Genomic DNA, 19,001 nt, shown 5'->3' with positions numbered 1-19,001 from the left:
GCAACTTTACTTATGCACTCATTTCTTGAATGTAGCAACAAGCTGCTAGCTGAACATGGCTTTGAAAGATAACTAATGTGAACAAAGCATAATAGAAAACAACAATAACCATATTAGCTTGACTGGAAGCTAGCCAGAAAAGGTTGCAGCAGCTGCATGAGTCACGGTTAACGGACAGAAAAAACGTCCTGGATATCGAAAATTAGACAACAAAATCCTAAATGCAACTATTAAAAAATATAACATAATATTTCAAGCACATTTACAACGAAAAACTAAGTTTACGCTCCGTATAAACAAATGACTTAGGCAACAAACTCTTTTTCGAGCAACAAAACAATACAGGCAAGGACACAGTTTTATTTACGTATTCCAAACAGATGCAGAAATTCAGAAATACACATGACAAGTTTTGAGTCATTTCAATATTCAAAGAAATGCCCAATTGCCGTTTCCCATTCCCAGGCTCACGCAGAACGTTGTGTTCCTATGATGTCATGTCTTTGAATATCATTTTGCTCATAAGCATTTCGGCTCGTATACATTTCGGTTGGGCTTTCAATATTTTTATCAGGAGTCTGCGTTTCGGCCAGCAAGCGCAGCGGCCTTTTTGAACGCATTTCATTTGTGACTAAATGCTCGCATATATATATGTGCATATATGTATATATATACGTATACAAACAACTTGTCTGCAGGCACAACCGGTGTCGCTGTCTGCTTGAGCTTGGCTTTTGTTTGTTTTATATATGTATCAGCATGTTTATATAGACATGTGTATATGTATGCTCGGCTGCATTAAAATGCACGCTGCTTATGTGTGTGCAAGTGTGTGTGTGTATATATAAAGGCGTATTTCATACATAGGCTGAGGCATGCATTTGTTTTCGACTGCGTTGCTTTACTTTTACTTTCATATGCAACTGGTTGCCGCCGTCGACTGCAATGGGGAAGCAGCAGCAGCGAATGCGAATGTATTGGGTGTCTCGCGGTGTCTGGCAGTCTCCGAGTCACGGGCCACAAACGAAATTGTTTATAAAGTGATTGTCAATCATTTTTGGTGGCATGTCGCTTAACCGACTTGACAACACCACACACACACACACACACACAGATACACACACTCACACACAGCAACAGCAGCTGCTACACATTCGGCCACATTCGCTTGGCCATATGCTCAATCTGGCCCGGGTTTGCTCAATTAAGGCGGCTAATACTTTTATCAATTAATTTGGTAATGTATTGGTACATGTACACGTATTTAATGCTCTTATCAGATATACATGCACAGATGCATAATAAATATATAAATATTTATCGAAATTGCAGTATAAATTTTGAATAGATTATTTCGTATATGATCTCACTATGGCTTTAATTTACTTAACTGGCGACTAGCCAACAAATAAAGTGATCCGAAAAGCAAAGTATTGACGTAATGAGGCCCAAAACATTTAGCTGCGTTGCAAAACCAATTAGCTAAACGCTTTTAATGACCAAATAAGGAAAAGCGAAAAACGAATTGAATCACACATTTGTTGCTATCTGTAGCTCTTTGAAATTGTTGCAACCGGCTTGGCCTGGGCCACGAAATGAGATTACTTTGATTTCATGATTCGGGTTTGACTTTGCGTTACAAATAACAAAAACCTCTGTGTGATTTGACGCGCAAATTTTCATGTGTAACCAAAATGAAGACATCAGCTATGAATACCTCACAATAAAAATAAAACCATATACTTGGCCTCTCATTAAAATTCGCTTGCGCTTTTATGTAACGTGGAAATATATTTGGCTTGGCATTCGGCTCATTTCTATGTAGATTTCTGTACAAAATTCGTGTTTTTAATTCATTTAATCATGCTAGGAAATTATTATTAAACTTTCCCCAGACTGCAGTCACTTCGTTGGCATCAGATTTCTTGCGATTTACTGATGACAAATCACACGCATATCGAATTACTGAGACTAGTTTAATCAAATGATGGACAGATGGATGACGAAAAACGAGCATATACTAACAAATAAATATAAATTAATATGAGCCTCATAGCTATTGGCAAAATATTTTGCTTAATTGTATTACACACGCAGCTTTAGTTTGTTATAAATAATCGAAAGCTTGCATCGTCTCCCCGAGATCTGTAAGAATCGATGCATCATTAATCGCGTGCTTCGTATCTATGTATGCATATGTACATATATATATGTATGAATAGAAGGAAGCTAGAATAATTGCAACGGCAGCTCAGAGCTGGGTCCAAAGTATCCACAAGTCGGTCACTCCCGACAGAGCATTTGCTTATGGTAATTTCAGATAATATTTGTCCAGCTTTATTAACTTTTATGCGAAAGAATGCTGGAATGTAGGTGAAAAGAAGCAAAGATTACGGGTATATGCAATTTACTTCAGTATTTCGCAAGCTTTTCACATTCTTCCACTTGTTTGAGTATAACTAAAAATTTGCAATAAAATATGACCAGAGTCAATGCAATAGCATTTATGATGTATGATATTTCATAATTATTTAATTAATTTATAGGTCTGACTTCTTCCCTTATCCCTCAGCGCACCACAGTGTTCGGTTAAGTATGCTTGTTTAAATAAACTAGAACTAGTAAATTATTTGCACAGGTGTACAAATGTGTGCTTGTCCAATGCCGAATACTACATGTATAATATGCACAACAAAAGCTTTTATAACACAAATGCATTTCAAATTTAGTCATTGCCTAAACAAGCTCAAGTTGTTTAGCGAGCAATTGACCCACAAAAACAAACACTTCAAATTGTCATTTAAATAGTCGTTTGACATTTTGACACCAGCCGCAAAAGTCGTTGACATATTGGCCAGTCAGCCAGCCAGTCTATGAGCCATGGCCGTGACTCCTCAGTGATCTGTGTGAGCATCACTTGGCCCAAAATCTTGCCAAATTTATGCGACGCGATACAAAAATTATAAAAAAAAAAAATAATAGCAAAATATTGCACTTTTATGTGACCGTTGTGAAAGCTTTCACACAGGAAGCGGGCCAAGTTTTATGTAATCAATTTATGGTAAATATTTTCTCAAATGCAAATTTTCGCCCAAGGCTGTTGGCGACAAAGTTGAGGACTGCATACTAAATACGAAAAAAAACACTGTGATTCACATTTGTCACGTTCGATTTGAGTCTGTTGAAAAAAAAAAAATCAAAAAAGTTGTCAATCGACCTTCACGCGCTGCGAAAGTTGGTTAAAAAACGTCACTAAAATGTTCGCGTTGTTCGAAAAAAACGGAATTCAATTTTATGAGCAACTGTTTAATATTTGCCCAACGTACATGTGGGGTATTTTTGGAAGAACCAGGTGACGCATGGCACGGGTATTTCAGGCCCACAAAAAAACGCGCTGATTTATATGCAAGCAGCAAACATTTAATTAGACTCTTAAGATGCGATTGTATTTAATTCATAATTAATACAATTTTTTTTTATATAAAGCGAAGTAGACGAAGCATTGGCTTTTGTTGGCCCACTTTGGAGCCATAAAGATCACATGCCGTTAATAGATTAGATATAAAACTCAAATAAAAAGCAGTTAGAATAGCCAGCGTGATCGTGAATCTCAAGAGCAACAAAAGCCATAAAAACTGAAGGCAAAACCCAAACACAGACCGCAACAAGCGCCCGAGGAAATAAATAAAAATAAAAAAAAGCAACTTCTTGATGACCTTCACGAAATGTAGCCACAAATATTTTGGCCAAAGAGAGTCAATAAGCGTATATGCATGTATTGGTATATAAATAGAAGATAAGTGCGGGTCATTTATAAGTATTAATTGTTCATCCGCTAACTTTTAATAAATTAGTCACTCTGCACGCATTTTCTATTTGGCAATATCACGTTGAGCTCTACTCAAAGCGTACAGTCTGTGCTTGCAGGTCTTGTTTTGTCCCCACCACAAATATTTGAAATCCGCTTAGCGTGTTATTATTATATATTAAATAGAGAAAATACTCTGGACCCAGCGCCACATGCAGTTCGCTGGCTTTTGTGTGCCGCAGCACACGGTGCGTATGCGCGATTTGGCATGCACGAGTGAACTTGGTCGCCAGCATTTACATATTTACACACATTTATTACTCGTTAATTAGTGCTATTGTTGTTTTGCAAAATTGCTGATAAGCGCCTAATTTGATTATCAGCGCAGACATTTGTCTGTGAGTCAGGCAAGCAAAACTGATTAAATGTTGAGGCCCATTTAGGTCAACATGGCAATATCTTAATTGGAACAGAACTTATAGACGTTTGGCTATGCCAACGAGTTCACAGCAAGAATAATGCAAATGGGAAATATGTTGTTAATTGTTAAACCTATTGATATTTAGCACAAATTCCAAAACTGGTCGCGCAGCACAGTCATGATTCGATTTGCGTTTGCCGTCTAATCAAAATGCCGGCTCAGAGGCTGGAGTTGTTGCCGTTGCCGGAGGCGCGTGTGCACTTCACGAGCAGCTTGACACCCGTTCGACAAGAATGCCAAACAGCCCGCTGAAGGTAGACCACTTTCAAGCACAGCACAGCACAGCACGCAACCAGCTTAAGCCAAGAACAGCCGGCTAATATGGCTGAATATTTTTCTAACACTGCGCCGGATATTGTGGACTGGTTCAAGTGCTTGTAGCACATGTATGAATTGAATGAAAAATGGATCACAACTTAAGTCTTACTTTTCTTATACCCAACGAATACATTGAAGGGTATTATGGTTTTAGGAATACTCATTTAGCATCTCCGATCGAAAACAAGTACACGTATTCTTATTCAACATCAAGAGACAAGTCGACAAGTACATATGAACGCGTCGATTTCGGAAATCATAAAAGCTAGCGAATAGATCCTATTGCTAGCACAGATCAAATTGATTTCTAATTGGCATTGATATCCTATTCTTAGAGCATACTTCGGAGCTTTTAAGAGCTAAAGAAGCCAAAGATTCTTGCAGACTGTAAACATATCCAAAAGGATTAACTCAGCTATAGGATAGATTGGGCTTTGCTATTGACATACATTTGGAAGGGGAAAGTTTTGACCTGAAAATATTATAAAGATCGGACAGTAAAAGTGTAGGGCTAAGGTAAGATGAAGCACACCTGCTTCTTTTCGTGTATGTATGTATAGAATGCAGCTAGAATATTTATCACAGCAGCTCTTTGCAGCATGCAGGGTATCTCCTAGTCGAGCACTCCAACTTGTGTTAGTTTACTTTTCAAAGAAAAACAAGTTATTGTACTGAAATTAGAAAAATATTTAAGACACTTTTGCCATCAGTGTGTCCCAGCCACGACTTTCGCATTTGAGCTCGATCATGCTCTTTGTTATTTGAATTTTTGTTATTAATTTATTAATAGTTTTTTGTTAAGCCATTTCAACACAAGTCGTTGGAGATTCTAAATGACTTGCGGTCTATCATTCGCTATATCTTAATGGCTTTTACAGCTTACAAAGCTGTAGGGCAACTTTGTTGTCGCAGTCTTGCCAAAGACCTTGACTTTCTTTTCAACATTTTCTTCGCTGACTACAATTAGCCAAACGCCATAAAAAAAAGCACTTGTATCTGACAAAGTTGACATTACACTGAGCATTTTTTGAAAGCCAAAGCTGTGTGTATAGAAAGCCAACGTCAACGCATTTATGTGTGTGTGTGTGTTTGCGTTTTTGTTATTGTTAACTCATGCATGTGGCCAGCAAGTTTCTACAAAATTGTACAACTCGTGACATTTCACTTTAGGTGGATTTTAATTATGACCTCGCCCAATATGAGAACTCTCCGTTCATATGCTAATTTTTGGCCAAGTCAAAGTTCTTGTTCGAGCATCAAAGAAGATACAAATAAACGGAACTCTTGCCATTTCTGACAGGCGATAACAAAAGAAACGCATACATTATTGAGCTTAAAATTTACTTTGTTTTAGGTGCCACAATGGAGCATTAATAAAGGCTTGCCGCCTGGTCAAACAGTTTCAAAATGTGCTCAAGAGTTTTCCGCCTGCACATAATTACAACATGTGTGTGTGTGTGTGTGTGTGTGTGTGTGTGTGTGCGTGTGGCAAGAGTTACGCAGTCGCAACAGATCCAGACGCAGGTACATAACTAGTTTTCACTAAAACACACATTTCAAGGCAATAAACTATGTTTAACCAAAGCCGGCAGACGGGTCCAAGGCGCAGTCTGGGCGCGTGTCTGCACAAAATGCATTTCAATTTCATCCGACTGTCTGTCTGTCTGACGGGGTGAATGTTGACCGTGCATGTCATTCGCATTTAGTTTTGAAAGTTGTTTGCTTCCTGCTGATCGGCGAATATTTTTGCCATTTTAATTAAAAAAAAAAACACTTTACACACAATTTCAACGATAAATGCAATTTGAATGCTCATCAAAATCAATTGCTGGGATATGTGAAAAGCCTTTGCGCTTAGAGAACTTTTCAAGCCGACGAGCCTCAGTTAACTGAAATGCAATTGGACTGTGCTAAGCTAGCAAAATGCCGAGCAGTAGGCGGCAATTAATCAATAATAATCATAGGCCCATTGTTAGAGTATGTAGATGAACATAAGGACTACTGTGCTCAAGTACTTTGGCACACTTTGATGCCTTCAATGAGCTGATTGTTAATGAAAGTGCGCAAAGTGAAAATTGTAAGTGCAAGGTTAATGGGATTTATATAAATCACACTTTGAGGCCGGCTTAGACATGCAAATCAAGCCGCTAACGGTATTTCAAGAGATCTCAATTCATGTTAGCACACCATATTTGATCTTAGCTATTTTCTTACCTCAAAAGTTTAAACAATACGTTCGTTCGATTTGCAATTCTGTAGCCGTTTAATACATAAAATACAATAATCCAAAGAGCTTAAAAAGATTCAAGACATTATTGAAAACATTTATCAGAATTATTGGCAAAAAAAACTGCAAATTATTTAAATTAACATTTAATCTAGCAAATATAACAGAGATATAACAGTAGACAAAAGCGTTGCATATTGTTCATTAAAATAATATATAAAATATATAATAGGTCAATAAAAAAGATATTGGGCGAACCTCTTTATTTTTACGGATTTTTTTGCCCATCACAATCAATCTAATAAAACTGCATATACATTATTAAAGTGTTCCTCCTGGCTTGTTGCTTATTGGAATTTGTACTTCGATAAGTTATCGATTACATTTAACAGAATACTCATTTGGCAACTGTACGATGTAACAGCAGTTCGCAATGTTGACAACCCTGTGACTATTTTTAGCAGCTGCTTGCGATTTCGCGCTCAAGTAAAAGTTAGTTTAAGTAAATATCAAACTAATAATGGCCAGCACCTCGCGAAATGCCTCACGCAGAACGAATACAACGCATTCGCAGTCGCGGACGGTGCCAACCCAGGCGGAAGCACCACAAGTCGAGATAGACCACCAAGTGCGCGCCATTCTGAATTATATACTGTGTCATTCGGCGAATAAGGTGCCGATCAAGTACAATGATTTGATGCCATTGGCGGATAACAAGAACGAGCTGAGCAAGCGATTCGTGTTAGTCACCCAACTACTCGAAACACGCTATGGCATTAAGCTTGTCCAGCTTGAAGGAACTCCCAAGAGATACGTTTGCATAGCCGAGGCACCGGCGGCATCCACATACGAACTAACGTCCGCCCAGCGTCCACAGTTTACATTGCTCTACATTATACTTACGTACATCTTTTTGCGCGGCAATCATATAGAGGAGGACAAGCTCTACGGCATGCTGGACATGATGGGAGTTAACGTGCGCGAGGAGCACGGATACTTTGGCGAAAACATATCCAAACTGATCGAGGATACGTTCGTTAAACAACAATATCTGAAGCGAGAGCGATCACAGCTTAGTCCCTACGACGATCCCAAGATTACCTACAGTTGGGGGCTGCGTGCCAAATGCGAGTTCACCTATCAGCAAGTTGTCCAATTTGCATCCAAACTGTTTGACCAGGACGAAGCCTTCTTTCAGCAACAGCTGATGATGGCTGAAGGCATGGATAATCCTGAGATGCTGCAAGCATCTTCTCTAGCCGCGGTTAACACCGATGCCAGCTTTTCCGAGTCACAACATGCATTTGACAGCCAATGAGTCGTTCAATATAAGTGTAACTTTATTATAAGTGTATTTTATACAGTAAAACAATTGTTTTAATTTTGATTTGTTACAATATGACATGATAATTACTTTGTAAAAAAGGCTAAAATGAATTGATAATAGCCAGTTAACCAAGAGATTAGTCCCTAATCGTCTTTATATCCCTTCAAAAAAACAACCCATAAAAAAATAATGTGTAAGGCCTTCTCCTGTTATGGCAAAGTAAGCAGTAATGTTCTCCTAGTAGACCCTCCAAGGGACTCTTAAGATCCCTTGCCCAGAGCCCGACTGCTGATTCACCAAGGCGCTCCCGTACCCTATCTGAGTACTTCTGCCAAACTAGGGAAAGTAGTGTTTTGTTCAGCAAACCCTTTATAAGAAACTATAAAACCCTAAACCATATTGTGTTGTGTTTGTTCCATGTAGGCCTGCTCTCAAGGTAGCATTGTGCTCTAAACAGCTGGAGCAAGGACGCTGCCTTGGGGAACTCCAGCTTCGATTTCCTGACTTTCAGAGAAAGTGCTGTCGACCACCCAAACAACCATTCTGTCTTTGATGAAGCTGTGGAGAATAGAAACGAGATAATCAAGGGTTTGGGTTTAGAGCAGCTTAATCGATCTCTTGACAAGTTCATCAGTCAGGAGTTTGACTTGTCTTTGGGTAATGCATTTGCGGACTGGCTGAGGAGAATCGAGGTGCAGTACGTCTACGCTCGATCTGTTCCATGAATCATATTCTCTTATTTTGATCGGGCTGCAGATTGACAACTGAAATATTCATCTGAATATTGCTGAGGCACCGATGGTGTAATTCAAAATGCATTTTAATTCCTTCGACAAATTAAAGACAACAATTTTTATTTATTTTATGCATAACTAATTACATTAAATTGCATTAAATATTTTTAAACCTATATCTAGCTGATAAACACGTCTAATACTTGGCATAATCCGTGTCCATTATCAGGACGCCATCCTTGTCTTTGAGACGCACACGCCCGTTGGAGTAGCGTGTTTCTTGGCTGCCATCGGGATAGACGAGCTTGACAGTGCCATCGGGATACTCGCGCCGTTTATTCAATTTGGTGTGTATTTCCTTCTGACCATTGGGCAGATTTAATATCTTGTCACCGTTGCGTAGCTGCACCAGATGCGTCCCATCCGCGTAGCGCCATTCCTCCAGTTTTTCCGTATTACTGGGATCGACCGTTTTGATGGTATTGTTTGGAAAGTGAATCTCGATGATGCCATTTTTGTGCCGATGCTCGGTTTGTCCATTGGGGAACTCAAGTATTTCTAGGCCATCCAGATAGCTTGTATGCCACGTGTTCGTCTCTGCGTAATAATACTTGGTCGTGCCGGCGCGTATATCTGTCTCCTTGATGTCCTTATTAAAATACAACATGCGCACGCTCATGCCATCTGCGCTGATCTTCTTGAGATTGCCATTTGGATACCAAATGTCCTTACTACCGTCTGCATTTACAATTTCACGCTTAAACTCGCTGTTGCTGCTGTTGTTACGTTCGGCACGGGCTATCTCGACATCGACTGGGCCCGCAGGTGCTGGTTTTGAAGCTTTTTGGGGCACAACCTCGTCTATATCACAGGAGCTGCTCGAAGCGTAACTTTCATTCAGTTGTTCCGATTTCTTGCGACTACGACTACAGCTGTGGCGACGACTGGACACACGTTGCTTGCTCGCCGCCGAGTCCTGCAAGATGTCACTTATGGATTTAGCTTGGCGTTTGCCATTCTCGTCCATATGCTTTGCCGAAGTCAGCGCTGTCTCCTGCTAAATTTATAACTTGAGTTCGTTTCATTTCAATATGATAGTCAGTACTTACCACTTTTGGCGCTAAACGCGCAATGTTGCGATTGATTTCCTGCAACATTTTGCTGTTGTTCTCGCGCGTAATCTTTACTAGCTCCTGCTCCAGTCGCTTGTTTTCGCGACTAAGCAGCTCGATCTCGTCCCTGTAGCTGCGCTGTTCCTTTTCGGTGGCACGCAGCTGAGCACGAAGTCGCGCCTGCGCTGACACGTGAGTCTGATCCTTTTGCTTGAGCTGCAGCTGAAGGGCTTCCACCTCTTGCTTTAGCGCCGCCAGCTCCCTTTTCTCTTTACTATTCACATTGCTCTTTTGAAGACGCATTTGCTGCTCGAATTTGCGACGCTCCTCCTCTATCTTCATCCGCTCATCATGCAAATAGATCTCGGCTTGTATTTTTTCATCATGCACACGATCCATTGCCTCCAAATGCTCCTGGGCGCACTTGGCTTGATCCAGCTCGTGCTGTTGCTTCAGCCGCAGCAGCTGCGCATTTTGCTCTTTAAATGTGGCTATTTCTGTTTCCAGTTCCTGTAGACGCGTCCGCACCAGATTCGCTTGGATTTGTAGCTCTTCCGTTAATGGCTCATTGCTTGCGACGCTCTTTGCCTGTTGAGCCGTTCTCTGTTCCAGAGCCTGAAATAGCGCCGTTTTAAATTCCTCGAAGAGCTGCACATTCGTGCCCTCCTGCAGCGTTGCCTCATCTGAATATTCGTGAGTCTCATTGGAGTCGGAGAAGCGCACGTGCACCTGAGTCTTTCCTGCGCCAATCTTTAGCGGCGTCCTTATCAAGGTAGCGTTCTCTTCGTCCTCATCCTCATCTTCATCATTTTCACTGATAACCTCAGACACCTCTGGCTGTAGTCGCATTTCGCGCAATTGCTCGGTAATTACTATCTGATCACTATCGTCGGCGGTGTCCACCTGACGTCGCTGTTCCTTGCGTGCCATAAATGTGCGTATGAAGCTGGAGTTCATATCAATGTTGCCCTCACGCGCCTTCTGTTCAAGCAACTCAAATATGCTGACATTGTCGTCGTTTTCAACGCGTATTTGGGCCGTGCGTCGATGCAGTACTGGAGGCTTTATTTGCTGTGTGTCCAGCACCTTGGCCCAGCACACGTTTACCAGTGCACTGGAGTTTGTCTCGCAGGAGGATTGTTCATCATCAGCTGTTTGTCCTTTGGTTTGTTCTGCGTCGTTAAGCTCGACAAAGTGAACCTTAGGCGATACGCTGGATTTGGTATTGTTGGTCGAGCTAGAGGAAGACTTTAGATCCGGGGTGGAGCTGCACACATGCTTGGCATTCATCAATAGCTGCTGAAAGCGCTGCTCTTTGAGCGATAGCAGAGGTAAAGGCTGTGCATTTGCCTTTTCTACAGCACCTGACTCTTTGTGGGTCTTTAAAATACTACGTTTCTTCGGTTTGTCCGATGTTGGCGTGCGATACTGTGGATGTGCATTGGCAAACTTGTAGCGCGGCAAATTATTAAGACGTAATTTATCCGGATCAACTTTAAAGCGCTGCTTTAGACCATCACCACGGCGTAGAAACGGACGTTTGGGCTTCGCTGGTCGCGGACTTATTTGGCCAGTAGCAATCTCTGTGAGTTCGAACTCTTGTTGAGCTTTATCCTCTTCCTGCTGGTAGTTTGCATGGCGTGGCATTTCTATGGTAAATGACTGCTCCTGGTCCTGCTCTTTACTTTGCTTGTCATTGTTTTCTGTTAAAGTCACATCTGCAATATCGTTGTCCCTGCTCTTAAGTTCGTTTTGCAGTAGTCCAAGCATTTGGTACATATTGCGCTGCTCCAAGCCCAACATTAAACGCTGAGTGTTTTGACGCTCCTCCAACAGGCGTTTCTGCTCCTCTTGCCAACGATTTAGTGCGGCTAAGCGTGCCGATATATCCTGTGGCGTTGCAGCTGAAGCGGCGATACTATTTTCATTTGAACTATCCATATTTTGCTTGGAATATCATGAAGTATTTTGGTTGTTTATATGCATGGGATCCGACGCTACGCATTCAAAAAAACACCTAAATTAAAGTGTTGGAAAGTGTTGGTAAAACAGCACAGAAACCAGGGCTGCAGGCTTCAAATTAAACATAAACATCGGTAGATAATGCCTTATAAGACGCGTTAATTGTTATTTATTTTTATTTATACCTATTTTAATTTATTTACATTGCTTTTGAAGACCCCTACATATCCGGATCCCGGTCTTGGTTTTCATCCGGCTCATCAAAATCACGGACTTGCACATCCGCGTCCTCGCCATACTGCATAATGCTGTCTATCTGCAGCAAAAGATCACCAACACTCTCCTCATCGTCCACATTCAGTGGAAAAAAACGCACCAAACTAAAAAATATATAAAAACTTTAGTTTAATCTCATAAATGTACAGGCTGCACAGTGGCAACGCCAACGCGGCATATTTGCCAGCCCTGGTTAGAGCAAATAATTTTTCGTCGCGTCGTAAAATGTGCGCATAAACTCAACCTTAATATTACAAATAAAGCTTAGTTTTACGTAATAAAACAAAATACAATTCAATTGCAGCACTTAAGTGCAAAGCCCACAAATTTTTGGCGCGACGGACAAGTGTGTCGAAAATACCCCAAAAAATCCCAAGCAACAGCAACAACAAGAGCAAAATAGACTCATTTTTGATACAACATTTTTTGGGCACACACCAAAAACGGCAAAGCAGCTAAAAAACCCTGAATTTACAACCGCACTATAATTCAAAACAATGGAGGAGCAAACGGACATGGACTTGTCCAAAGTGTATGTGGTACGCTCCGCTAAGGGCGTAGATATGCTTTGCGTGGATGATTATCTTTATCATTTTGATCGCATTGGCAAAAACAACACATATCGTTGGCTATGCAATCGGCGGAAGGATAAAGTGACGCCGTGTCGATCCCGCATCTCTACCATAGTGCCAAATACAATGGACAAGACGACACACGTTGTAGTCGATGTTATTCAGGAGCATGTGCATCCACGCTGCAGCGATCACGAAATAACAAAAGTCTCCCAGCGCAAGCGTCTATCCAATATGAAAATGAACGATGCCTACAGCACCACCCAGCCCAAGCGCGCCCGCCTATACGAGCGCGCTACGGCGGGCCTCAATCCACCCGAATGGATATCCACAAGCAGGGACAGCGAATCACTGCAATATTCCTTTCAACTGGACTTTGAGGTGTGCGCCAATGCCAATTATTGTAATAAACAATTTTGTTTAAAGCAATTTGGAACTCTTGAACCCTGATAAAGTTTTTAATTTATTGCCATATATATTTTAGGAAATATCTGTTGATTAAGTTAATCGCAATTTAATTGATTTAGACTATTTCTTCTATTTTGATATGCTGTTCTCACAACTGGACACATATTCGTCTTCTGGATTCGCCCCCAATTAATAATCTTTCACATAAATTTAATGAAAAAAGTATATACTTTTTTAAATCGTAATTCTTTTTGTAAAAAGTATCTACCCTTGCATTAGTATATCTAATACTCAAGTTTTAGAATAATCTCATTCAAGAGTAAAGTTCATTAGTTTGAGTATTGAGAGAATAAGATAAGAGCTTTGTTTAAGCTTAAAATATTCTTTCAGGAATCGGGCTTAGTCCATTTCTATCCCCACAAAGAGCATAGCATAAAATGATATATAAATTTAGACAACTTTCCTTTCAATTGTTACAGGACAGAGATCGGGTTTATATGCTGCGGCGTCGCGATGGACGCGTCATGGTCTGCATCGACGGGCATCTCTACTATCTGGCGGGCAAGTCGTACAAGGGTGACATGTACCGATGGACGTGTGTGCGCAAGCGGGACATTGAATGCACCGCCTGGATCTGCACGGAGGCGACGCTAGCCGGTGCACATCGTTTGCATGTTATGGAATCGGATGCGCATATACATCCACACTATTCGGCGGACAAGCTAATGCAAATGTTTGCCAGACACCAGATTCTTCTGGTGGACGATGAGCAAACAGTGGAAGTGCTTCAGGAGTGCCCCAATTTGGAGTACTTTGACCCCGAGCTGAGTTTAGAGTCGCAGATGAAGGGCGACGATGTCGCCTCAATTATCATAGAAGACTGCGAGGAGAACTATGAGGTGTACATGAACATGGATGGCGTAGACACCTCCGAGTCTGTGCAGCCCGTTCAGCAGCAGGATCAGCCCCATCCCGATGACGAAATTAAATGGCCCAATGCAGCTGATATCATTGACAACTATATGTCACCGCCCAACTATGATCCGCTAACCGAAACCGATCTGACCAAGTTCACATTCCTGCCCTCGGCCAAGGGTCGCAAGGTGCTGTGCTTGGATCGGCATCTATTTCACTTCGACTCGCAGAGCCGTGCAAATGGCCATATGTTCTTCACGTGCATCATGCGGCGCGACAAACAGCAAAGCTGTCACGTTCGCGTTACATTAGATCCTGTCGAGCACGGGCCACAGGTGTTGCGCATCAATGGCGAGCATACGCACAAGCCCGATCTGCAGGAGATAGTGCGGCGCATAAGTCAGCAGAAGAAGCAGGAAAAACTGCATGCAATAGAGAAGCAAGGAGGCAATCTAAAAACTGTACAGGTCGGCAGACAGCCACTTGGCAATGAGGAAGTTGAGTTTGAGAGTCAGGACGAGGTGGAAACAGAGGAGGAGGGAGAGGCAATTACTGAACAGGAAGGCAAATATGAGAAACCGAAAGACCAGTCACCACGATCTAACGTGGTTATGAAAAAGGTCATTGGCATTGATGGCATCAAAATGGAGCCCGAAGAAGCCAAGGCGGCCTCAATGATTGTCGAGTATATGGACGATGGCGCCGACAACATCAGTGCCAAAATTGAAATACTTCCCAATGATTTGGAGGTCATCGAGCCCATCACATCGACACCCAAGCCGCAACTGACCAATTTACGTAAGCGTCGCACCAACACAGCGCCCACAAGCAACAACACGCAGCTGACAGCAACGCCATCAGACATGGATCTAACCAAAATCTGCACACTACGCTCTGCGAAAGGCAGCGAGATGCTTTGCGTCGATGGATACATCTATCATGCCAAGAATCGTGGCCTCATTTCTCGCAATTATTGGGTGTGCATCAAGAGTCGGGATCCGGAGATCAATTGCAAAAGCCGCATATCAACGGCCACACAAAAAGACGGCTCCATACGCGTTCTGCGCGTCTACAACAGCCATAGTCATCCGTTCAGCGAGGACGACATTAAACGACGACTCTTTAATGAGATCAACAAGAAGAACAACAAAAAGCTCAAGTTCCGACCACTGCACTTCATCGGCAAGTCTCTGGAGCAAATCAAACAAGAATACGGCGACCTATCCGTCGAACAGCTCAACGTGTCCAATCTCACCGACGGCATTGTGGTCCATAAAAAGCCGCGCAACAGTGCAGGCAGCAGCAGTCACAATAGCAGCAGCACATCCACAACAAGAGCGAAAGGGGAAGATTCCTTAAATAAAGATGTGGCCAAGCAGAAGTTGCAAGCAGAAGAGCAGGAGCACCAGCACTATGAGGAGGACGTAGTCGTCGAGGAGGAAGAGGATCACGAGCAAGCAGGCATACCCGAAGAAGGGCAGTTCATGACTGTTGAGGAGGACAACACGGATGCAATCATCGAAGTGGTCGAGGAAGTGACCGATATGGAAAACTATGGCAGCATTGAGTAAGTACAGATTATTTGGAGTAGAAGGGGCATGTCACACAATAGGTGCACAATAAGAATTTTATTCGGGTTAAGCAGAGCATCAACAATAAAATTGAGTCCGTAGCGGAATAGACACTTTGCCGGGTTGCAGATTAGACGAACTAATTTACAGGGCAATTGATGGTCGACTAAGCTTAACTTAAACAACTTGAAATGTTGCACAAATATTGAAAACTAACCACGGTTTGGGCTTTTAGCCTCAGTTGGTCTTAGGAGCTTAGGAGCGCACTTCAATTTTACGGAGTAGATTCCAATTAGGTAAATGCCGAGATATAAAAAATAAAATAAATGACAAAAACAAGAAATACACCTATGTAACACATTCACTTTTGTCCAGTGGAAACTCGCTTGTTGGCCACAAACGAAACCGGTTCGACTAGACACAAATACTCATTTGCTATCGTGTTTTTTTTTTCTTTCTGTTTTTTGCATAATTTCAAACAGACCCATTTACACGATGAAGCTGTACGCCGTATCCGATGGTCCGCCCTCGCTGGCCGTACGAATGACCCTCAAGGCGTTGGACATTCAATATCAGCTAATCAATGTGGACTTTTGTGCGCTGGAGCACCGCACAGCGGACTATGCCAAGGTATGATACATACACAAATCCCAGCAGTAAAATTGATTTTATAATTGAATATTTTATTACCCGCAGATGAATCCACAAAAGGAGATACCAGTGCTGGACGACGATGGCTTCCATCTGTCCGAGAGCATTGCTATTATGCAATACTTGTGCGACAAGTATGCGCCGCTATCGACGCTATATCCAGAGGAGCCCAACGAACGGGCGCTGGTCAATCAACGTTTGTGCTTCAACATGAGCTTCTACTATGCGCCAATCTCGGCGCATAGCATGGCCCCCATATTCTTCGACTACGAGCGCACGCCCATGTCTCTGAAGAAGGTGGAGAATGCGCTCGATGTGTTCGAGACGTATCTGCAGCGCTTGGGCACCAAATATGCAGCCAGTGACAATCTTACCATTGCAGACTTTGCATTGGTATCGTCTACACTGTGTCTGGAAGCTATTGACTTTGATTTATCGCCGTATCCGCTGGTACAGAAATGGTACTCCACCTTTAAGGCGGAATATCCAGAACTTTGGCAAATTGCCAACAGCGGCATGCAGGAGATCAATGCATTTGAGCACAATCCGCCGGATCTTTCCCAAATGGAACACCCATTTCATCCAACGCGCAAGAACAAGGCATGAATCTAGTGCCGAATTATAGATATTAAGTGCATTTGCTGCATTAAGGCCAGCTTTGATAGTTGAAATATACACAGAAATATTTTATAAACAAATTAAAAAAATGGGTATATGGAATGTTATATGCCATTTCTTGCATGCTAAGTAAAGGTTTTTTAAAACAGTTTTAAGAATTTAACTAAAAAATCAATTTAATTGGAGAGCAATGGGCCAAATTTTAAGTGTAAGAACGGTGAAACCTATAACTGTGACTCCGAGGAGGAGGATGGACTATGCAGGAATGGAATAAGCTTCGTTAAAACTTAGAGAATGTATATAACTCTTGTTCCTTCACGCCCTACTATAGTTTACAGACACTCACCTAAAATCCTCGATGAGCGAGCCAATAGCCTCAGTGAGCTTTCGGTATTTCTCACCAAATCCCGTGCCAATGGTCAGCTCCCCCATAAGATTGTGCGTGTCTGGCTCCAAATATAGCTCCAGCTGCTTGCGCGCTTCTGCGCTCAACAGATCCACTTTGGTCAGTACATTCACATGCGGCTGCTCCATGTTCGCCATGACGCTAAGTGCTGCCATGGTGCCTGATATAAACTTGGCGCCATCGACCATAAACTGCGAGTCAAGACAGAAGACTACGCAAATGCGGAAATTCCAGGATTCTAGCAGCTGCACCAACTGTTTGCCCATCTTGAGATGTGTGAACAGCTCTATTTGGCCCGGCATATCGAACAGTATATAATCATCGTCTGGCTCGCCCAGCATTAGCTCATCGTCGCCACCGCACAGTTGCGCCTTGAGCCAGTCCTGATTCTCAATGAGAAACTCTAAGCAGAAGATCAAGCCCCCATTAGGTCCGTAGTGTAGTTCTTCATCTTCCATGGCATCATCCAGATGTATTAGCTCTCGTATGTCCGCAAGCGGCGAGTAGTTAAAGTGCTCCGCAGCTGGATCCAAATTCACAACCTGAATGTTTCTCTTACTGTCCGTCGCATGTTGTTGCATATAGCTGCAATATGTAGACTGTGAAAGGCAATTAGATCATCACCAGGCCAATTAAAAATTGTATGTTTTTAGCATGCCTTGCCGCTGCCAGCGGGTCCCACAACAATTTGTGCAAAACGCATTTGAACTTTTAGTTAAAATTTTAAATAAACGCAAGCAAATTGCATGCGCGTGCGGCCGACGTAGTGTTGAAAGGCGTCCAAAAAAGCTTTATTGCGTTCTGGCATATGCGCTGGTGTGGCAACGCCGCGATGTGCTGTCTCACAGATTTAAAATAGAAAGTGACCAGATCTCATCGTACAGCTGTTGAGTTAATTAAATCTGCGATTTAACTGCCAGACATCATAAACAGAAATGTGACGCGTTAATTTACATATGATCGGATTGATTTATCAAAAACGTTCAATCACACCACAGTTGTGCCCACCCTGCTGAAGCTAAGCCTAATTGCTGATAATCATCTAAATTGTGCTACCAAATGTATACACGCGCCGAAAGGACAGCGAAAGAAACGACAGCTGTCCATCTAACGGTTCTCCCAGCCTGAACATGACAATCATAATGATTTTTTAAATGCTACGCTTGCAGCAAAACTATAACGCTTAAAAATAATAATAAATGCCCATTCTCTTGTCTTTTTATCAAATTTGTTGTAGTCTCTGCCCTGCGTGTGCATGTCGGAAGACCGGAAATAATTTTCTAGTTGCACTCCCGAACCCGAGCCGAGCACCCACCCCCAAAAACTGCACTTGTGCTTTGTGCTTGGGTTCTGTCTGTTTGGTTTTATTTTTTATGATATCGGCAACAGGGGCTGACACCAGGTGTTCAATATGTTGTGCTGATAAGTACGTTATTTAGTTGTAAATTGCACCTTTTGCCCCATTCGCTTGAACTGCAAATGGCCAAAAATTAAAGGTTCAACTTGGGTATGGTATTTTTTCATTTGGTATTTCCTTGCATCATCTTTGGTATTTCTTTAAAATAACTGTACACGTTTCATTTAAATACTCGAATTTATTTAACTTTAAACTAAG

General features: G+C 42.0%; 4 protein-coding genes across 6 annotated transcripts; 2 read left to right on the top strand and 2 right to left on the bottom strand.

The window, feature by feature from the left end:
* Nucleotides 1-7,155: 7,155 nt before the first annotated feature.
* On the top strand, nt 7,156-8,286 carry LOC115759501 (MAGE-like protein 2). Its single transcript, XM_030700442.1, has one exon. It carries the CDS (start codon nt 7,355-7,357, stop codon nt 8,150-8,152), a length of 798 nt encoding a protein of 265 aa, XP_030556302.1. The 5' UTR covers nt 7,156-7,354; the 3' UTR covers nt 8,153-8,286.
* A 778-nt stretch (nt 8,287-9,064) lies between these two features.
* LOC115759486 (trichohyalin) lies at nt 9,065-11,956 on the bottom strand. 2 transcript variants are annotated; one of them, XM_030700422.1, is made up of 2 exons: nt 10,005-11,956; nt 9,065-9,952 (listed from the first exon to the last, which is right to left on the bottom strand). In XM_030700422.1, the coding sequence occupies exons 1-2, from the start codon at nt 11,946-11,948 to the stop codon at nt 9,092-9,094; spliced, it is 2,805 nt and encodes a 934-aa protein (XP_030556282.1). In that variant the 5' UTR covers nt 11,949-11,956; the 3' UTR covers nt 9,065-9,091. The 2 variants fall into 2 exon arrangements, with proteins under 2 accessions (XP_030556282.1, XP_030556283.1); XM_030700423.1 differs by having other exon boundaries at nt 9,065-9,949.
* A 170-nt stretch (nt 11,957-12,126) lies between these two features.
* LOC115759490 (GPN-loop GTPase 3) lies at nt 12,127-18,166 on the bottom strand. Its single transcript, XM_030700428.1, has 3 exons — nt 18,045-18,166; nt 17,327-17,985; nt 12,127-12,349 (listed from the first exon to the last, which is right to left on the bottom strand). Exons 1-3 carry the CDS (start codon nt 18,087-18,089, stop codon nt 12,190-12,192), a joined length of 864 nt encoding a protein of 287 aa, XP_030556288.1. The 5' UTR covers nt 18,090-18,166; the 3' UTR covers nt 12,127-12,189.
* LOC115759489 (glutathione S-transferase 1-1) lies at nt 12,386-17,288 on the top strand. 2 transcript variants are annotated; one of them, XM_030700425.1, is made up of 4 exons: nt 12,386-13,198; nt 13,705-15,707; nt 16,194-16,341; nt 16,408-17,288. In XM_030700425.1, exons 1-4 carry the CDS (start codon nt 12,743-12,745, stop codon nt 16,966-16,968), a joined length of 3,168 nt encoding a protein of 1,055 aa, XP_030556285.1. In that variant the 5' UTR covers nt 12,386-12,742; the 3' UTR covers nt 16,969-17,288. The 2 variants fall into 2 exon arrangements, with proteins under 2 accessions (XP_030556285.1, XP_030556286.1); XM_030700426.1 differs by lacking the exons at nt 12,386-13,198; nt 13,705-15,707 and adding an exon at nt 15,935-16,007 and having other exon boundaries at nt 16,408-17,266.
* Nucleotides 18,167-19,001: the final 835 nt, after the last annotated feature.

Source organism: Drosophila novamexicana, unplaced genomic scaffold (genome assembly GCF_003285875.2).
Source record: "Drosophila novamexicana strain 15010-1031.04,08,12 unplaced genomic scaffold, DnovRS2.1 tig00000308-arrow-arrow-pilon, whole genome shotgun sequence".
Lineage (NCBI taxonomy): Eukaryota > Metazoa > Arthropoda > Insecta > Diptera > Drosophilidae > Drosophila > Drosophila novamexicana.
The sequence above is the reverse complement of the archived record's forward strand: the minus strand, read 5'-3'. Positions and strand labels throughout refer to the sequence as shown.

Bases quoted from the DNA above. Each gene is read 5' to 3' on its own strand.
- LOC115759501 (XM_030700442.1), top strand. From the start codon at position 7,355: ATGGCCAGCACCTCGCGAAATGCCTCACGCAGAACGAATACAACGCAT.
- LOC115759490 (XM_030700428.1), bottom strand. From the start codon at position 18,089: ATGCGTTTTGCACAAATTGTTGTGGGACCCGCTGGCAGCGGCAAG. The intron at 17,986-18,044 runs GCATGCTAAAAA...TGCCTTTCACAG, and splicing joins GACCCGCTGGCAGCGGCAAG to TCTACATATTGCAGCTATAT. The intron at 12,350-17,326 runs GTGAGTGTCTGT...TATATTTTTTAG, and splicing joins TCGCTCATCGAGGATTTTAG to TTTGGTGCGTTTTTTTCCAC.
- LOC115759486 (XM_030700422.1), bottom strand. From the start codon at position 11,948: ATGGATAGTTCAAATGAAAATAGTATCGCCGCTTCAGCTGCAACGCCA. The intron at 9,953-10,004 runs GTAAGTACTGAC...TTATAAATTTAG, and splicing joins CGCGTTTAGCGCCAAAAGTG to CAGGAGACAGCGCTGACTTC.
- LOC115759489 (XM_030700425.1), top strand. From the start codon at position 12,743: ATGGAGGAGCAAACGGACATGGACTTGTCCAAAGTGTATGTGGTACGC. The intron at 15,708-16,193 runs GTAAGTACAGAT...AATTTCAAACAG, and splicing joins GAAAACTATGGCAGCATTGA to ACCCATTTACACGATGAAGC. The intron at 16,342-16,407 runs GTATGATACATA...TATTACCCGCAG, and splicing joins GCACAGCGGACTATGCCAAG to ATGAATCCACAAAAGGAGAT.